We start from the raw sequence: 5,445 nt of genomic DNA on the forward strand, positions 1-5,445 counted from the left end.
AGAGGCTGGTGTTTTTTTTTGTATGCACAATAAACACCGGAGTATTCCTTTAACCCATTAAGACCTGAGGCCGATTCCATTTTTTTTTAAACATAAAAAATATAAAAATGTAAAAACGTAAAAATGGACAAATGGAAAAATGGAAAAATGGAAAAATGGAAACATGTAAACATGTAAAAAAAATATAAAATATAAAAAAATATATAAAAAAAACAAAATATGCCGTTCCAGATCCCCAGAAGCAAAGATTTGAGTTACAATTGTTCACTTTAAAAATATATATATTCAAAGATTTGCACCAAATTTTCAAGATTTTTCAAAAACGACAGATCTATAAGCTCATAGTGCGGCACCAAGTGTATATCTGCTACTTTTTAATAGCCAAAGAAAATCGTAAAATGACACACAGCTGCGTTCCCGGTCCTAATGGATTAAAGATGCTTGACTGCTGGATGCCAGGCGACGGGCTTTTGCCTCGGAACGGCGGCCGCTACGGTCACATGTCAGATTAGACTGAAAATGGATGGCGATGGGTGGGTGAGAGGGCGGGGTGATTGTTATTACTCCATGAGAGCCGGTGGACACATAAAGCGTTTATCGTCTGGGCGCGCGGGAGGCGAGCAAGATAATATCCTGAGGCTGGCACAGCCCTGTGCAATGAAGTCTGATTGACTCCATATATCATGTGTGTACGTGTGTGTGTGTGTGTGTGTGTGTGTGTGTGTGTGTGTGTGTGTGTGTGTGTGTGTGTGTGTGTGTGTGTGTGTGTGTGTGTGCGAGAGGGAGAGAGGAACACTGAAAAGGGAAGAAAGAGACAGGGAGAAAGAAAGGAACAACATCGAAGAACAGAGATCCCTCAAATGTTTGCTTATATGCTGCCAAGCTATGGAGAAAGAACCGACAAACACAACTTAAAGGTGCTACAGTAGGTATGTAAGCAGGTGGCTCTGTGCTTGCGTGCGTGCGTGCACGTGTCTGCACGTGTGCGTGCGTGTGTGGTCCCTAAAGGGAGCACTGCCGTTGGAGTGCGTGTCGTTTTTAGCTCTGAATGGAACAAGCTGTAGGAACAAAGGCTTCATTGGAGAGCAATCACAACCTGTTAGCTACAGTATGCTCACTAGACCCCCCTTCTTTTCTTTCTTCCCTTCTTTCTTTCTTTCTCCCTCCCTCCCACTCTCTGGCTATCTCCTCAAATTCACACTCTGTCATTGCTCTCTTACTCTGAGTGTGTGTGTGTGTGTGCGTGTGCGTCTATGTGCGTGTGTGTCTATGTGCGTGTGTGTCTATGTGCGTGTGTGTGTGTGTGTGTGTGTGTGTGTGTGTGTGTGTGTGTGTGTGTGTGTGTGTGTGTGTGTGTGTGTGCGTGCACGCGGGAAGTCTCAGCTGTAAGAAGGGTGGCTCCAAGGAAAGAAGCCCACTCAGAGAAGATAAAGAAGAAAAAAAGTATAACTTTATGTTCCCTCTATTGCTCCTTATCTACCTGAATATAAGTATGAGAAATAAAATACAGTCCTGACTCTGATACATCTCCTTCAACCACTTTGATATGTGTGGAGCATACGGTATACTGTGTGTGTGTGTGTGTGTGTGTGTGTGTGTGTGTGTGTGTGTGTGTGTGTGTGTGTGTGTGTGTGTATGTGTGTGTGTGTGTGTGTGTGTGTGTGTGTGTAAAGGCTACGCCCCTTGCCTGAGTCATCTGACAAACCAGGAAACGGGGAGGTTGTTATTCTTAACAATCCTCTCTGACGACATGCTCGCTCTCTCTCTCTCTCACACACACACACACACACACACACACACACACACACACACACACACACACACACACACACACACACACACACACACACACACACACACACACACACACACACAGAGAGAAGAACAATAAGATTTGTCCTAACATCAAACGCACAACTTCCAGTGAGGGAGGACCGACTTCCACAGACTTGGAGTATAACAAGAACCAGGATTCAAAGTGAAAGTAAACTTCAGGGAACATTCTAGAGGAGGAAGTGTTACTACAGTTACAGTACGACTGACTGACTGGCTGACTGATTTCCTGTATTGAGCAGAGTGTTTGCAGCTTCGCTCAGAGACTAAATGGCTTCTACGTCGTCTCTTCCAGAAGAGGATTATTCCTGTCCTGTGTGTAGTGACATCTTTAAAGATCCTGTTATACTATCTTGTAGCCACAGCTTCTGTATTGTCTGTCTGCAGGGATGGTGGAGACAGAAGAGAATAAAGGAATGTCCTGTTTGTAAGGAAATACATTCAACAGGTCACCCACCCCATAACCGGGCTCTTAAGAACCTGTGTGAGGCCTTCATACAGGAGAGACAGAGAGCTTCAAAACGTAAAAGAACTTCATCAGGGTCTGAGGTTCTCTGCAGTCTGCACACTGAGAAACTCAAACTGTTCTGTCTGGAATGTCAACGGCCAGTGTGTGTTGTGTGTCGAGATTCAAAAAAACACACCAACCACAGTTTCAGGCCCATCGATGAAGCCGCACTGGACCACAGGGAGGAAGTCCAGAAGTCACTGAAGCCTTTACAAGACAAACTGAAGGTCTTTTATAAAGTTAAAACAAAAAGTGACCAAACAGCAAAACACATCAAGGTCCAGGCCCGGCACACAGAGAGGCAGATTAAGGAACAGATTAAAAAGCTTCATCAGTTTCTACAAGAGGAAGAGGAGGCTTGCATCACCGCACTGAGAGAGGAGGAGCAGCAGAAGAGTCAGATGATGAAAGAGAAGACTGAGGGTCTGAACAAAGAGATTTCAACACTTTCAAACACGATCAAAGTCATAGAGGAGGAGCTGAGAGCTGAACACATCTCATTCCTGCAGAACTACAAGACCACAATGGAACGGTTCCAGTTCACACTGCAGGACCCACAGCCGGTCTCAGGACCACTGATAGACGTGACCAAACACCTGAGCAACCTGACCTTCAGAGTCTGGGACAAGATGAAGGACATTGTCTCCTACACTCCTGTCGTTCTGGACCCCAACACTGCCCATCCATGTCTCATGCTGTCCGATGATCTCACCAGTTTGATATGTGGAGATATACATCAGCTCCCTGACAACCCAGAGAGGTTTGACCACTACGGCCGTGTCCTGGGTTCGGAGGGCTTTAACTCAGGGACTCACAGCTGGGATGTTGAGGTTGGAGACAATACACGCTGGTCACTGGGTGTGTTAGCAGAGTCTTACCAGAGGAAAGGAAACAGCATTGGTCAACACTGGAGAATAGTGTTCTATAAAGGTAAATACGGAGTAGACTCCTCATCAGGGTCGGTCAATGATCTCTCAGTGAAGCAGAAACTTCAGAGGATCAGAGTCCAGCTGGACTGGAATGAAGGAAAGCTGTCATTCTCTGATCCCGATACTAACACACACATACACACCTTCACAAGCACTTTCACTGAAACACTCTTTCCATTTATTCAGACTGGTCATACTCTCCCTCTGAAGATGTTACCAGGGAAGATCAGTGTAACTGTGGATGATGTAGCTCAACATGATGATGATGATGATGATGATGATGATGATGATGATGATGGTGATGGTGATGATAATGATGATGATAAACTATTTTTTGGACTCTTTAAAGGAGTATAATATTAGTTTCATAGAATCTACGTGATTCTGTTGTGGCCACACTTTAAAAATGACATCACTTCATGTGATGTCATCAACATGTCATGTTGTTATGGATCATATCTATTATTTAGATAATAATTGACTATTGTCCTTTGTCCATTATCAATTGTCTATGTAAGTATTTCAATTTCTTGATACTTTATTATACTTATTCTGATTATTCAGATTATTATTATTTATAATTATTATTTTCCAATACATCACAGAATCAAATGCTGTACTTTAACTGGTTTATGATCATAGTTATAATCCAATAGAGTGATATATGGTTCTATATAGAGGTTTGTTTTTTAAAAGCATTTGTCTCTGGTTCTCAGGGGCGTTTGTAACACCCCCTATTTGAGGTTGTGCCTAGGAAATGAGACGTATAAGACGCGCATGTACCCCCCCTATCAGCCGCTCCTTGCCTAGGGCGCAAGAGCGGCCACAAACGCCACCGTCCTTGAGGTCGTATGCTAGGTGTCCAGAGCTCAAAAAGCTTAAGAACCACTGGTCTACAGTCCAGGAATAGACACAAGATCAAACACAAAGGTAAAGTAAGATAGTAGCCTACTCAGGAAACTAAAACACAGACAACTATGAAGGCTATTACGCAGCCAACACAGAAACATCCAGGAGGGGCGAGATCCCAAACCGACTCCGACGTTGCCACGACGGATCACGCTGTCTCTCGAAACATGGGGTAACACTGTCTAGAAAGTGGTAGAACTGTGGTTCTAAAAGTGGGGGCGCGGGGACCCCCAGGGGTCCTTGAGGGGGTTCCAAGGGGTCCCCAGCAAAATGAGGAACAATTTAAACACTTTTGCCTTTATTTTCGGCTATTTTCATCTACAGAGACAGCTAGAGGCAGTCTCTCAATACGAAGAATGTAAACGGACTTCTGTCCTTGTGAAGAACGACCTCGGCAAGTTAATCAGAGCCGTCTCTTGCCCCCCAGTTTCTCTCTCTCTCTCTCTCTCACACACACACACACACACACACACACACACACACACACACACACACACACACACACACACACACACACACACACACACACACACACACACACACACACACACACACACACACACACACACACACACACACACACAGAGTGGCTGAAATCACATTGTCACCTTCCTCTCAGTGGATTAGGCCGTAAAGCTAGCGGGAGAAGCACAGACAGGGCAGCGAGCAGAGCAGCAGAGAAGAGAGATTTGTGCTGGCTAAATCGACTAATGCTCTTTTTTAGCGCGCTCCATTGGCCTCTGGACGAGGTTCTGAACGGGTGGAGGGGGGGGGGGGGGGACCCCTCGGGGGTTTCGGGGCGATAGGCTCCATGTTTTAACCAGATCCCTCCTTTCGGTCTACTCTTAGTATTTTACATTTTTTTACTGAGTGTACAGCACTTTGGTTCAACGCTGTTGTTTTAAATGTGCTCTATGAATAAAGTGGATTGGATTGGACTGTGTTCAGCTTTATTATAAAATTAAAATATTTGATGTATTCTTTTTTTGGTAAATTACATCATCATGGATGACAATTTTGATAAACTTGACCCCACATTTACCCCTAAAATATTGATCTATATCACCCTCTCTCTCTGTATGTACAATATATGTACGTATGTCATACATAGAGAGAGAGATGGAGAGAGAAATAGAGATTTCAACCCATTTGACAGATGTTCCTGTTGGCCATGGACTTTTACCTCTTAACGTAGTAGCGTCACGTATTATAGCTCAGGAGGGCGAAACACCGTTTCCCCCTGATATAGACACATCAGATGTTAAT

General features: G+C 44.3%; 1 protein-coding gene across 1 annotated transcript; it reads left to right on the plus strand.

The window, feature by feature from the left end:
• Positions 1-1,940: 1,940 nt before the first annotated feature.
• Positions 1,941-4,902, plus strand: LOC308080832 (E3 ubiquitin-protein ligase TRIM39-like). The gene has a single exon (XM_080422856.1). The coding sequence runs from the start codon at positions 2,104-2,106 to the stop codon at positions 3,625-3,627; it is 1,524 nt and encodes a 507-aa protein (XP_080278982.1). The 5' UTR covers positions 1,941-2,103; the 3' UTR covers positions 3,628-4,902.
• The last annotated feature ends 543 nt before the right edge of the window (positions 4,903-5,445 follow it).

The sequence above is a fragment of the Gymnoscopelus braueri genome (assembly GCF_963280865.1).
Source record: "Gymnoscopelus braueri genome assembly, chromosome: 24".
Classification (NCBI taxonomy): Eukaryota; Metazoa; Chordata; class Actinopteri; order Myctophiformes; family Myctophidae; genus Gymnoscopelus; species Gymnoscopelus braueri.

Excerpts from the sequence above, each read along its gene's own strand:
- LOC308080832 (XM_080422856.1), top strand. The coding sequence starts at position 2,104 with ATGGCTTCTACGTCGTCTCTTCCAGAAGAGGATTATTCCTGTCCTGTG.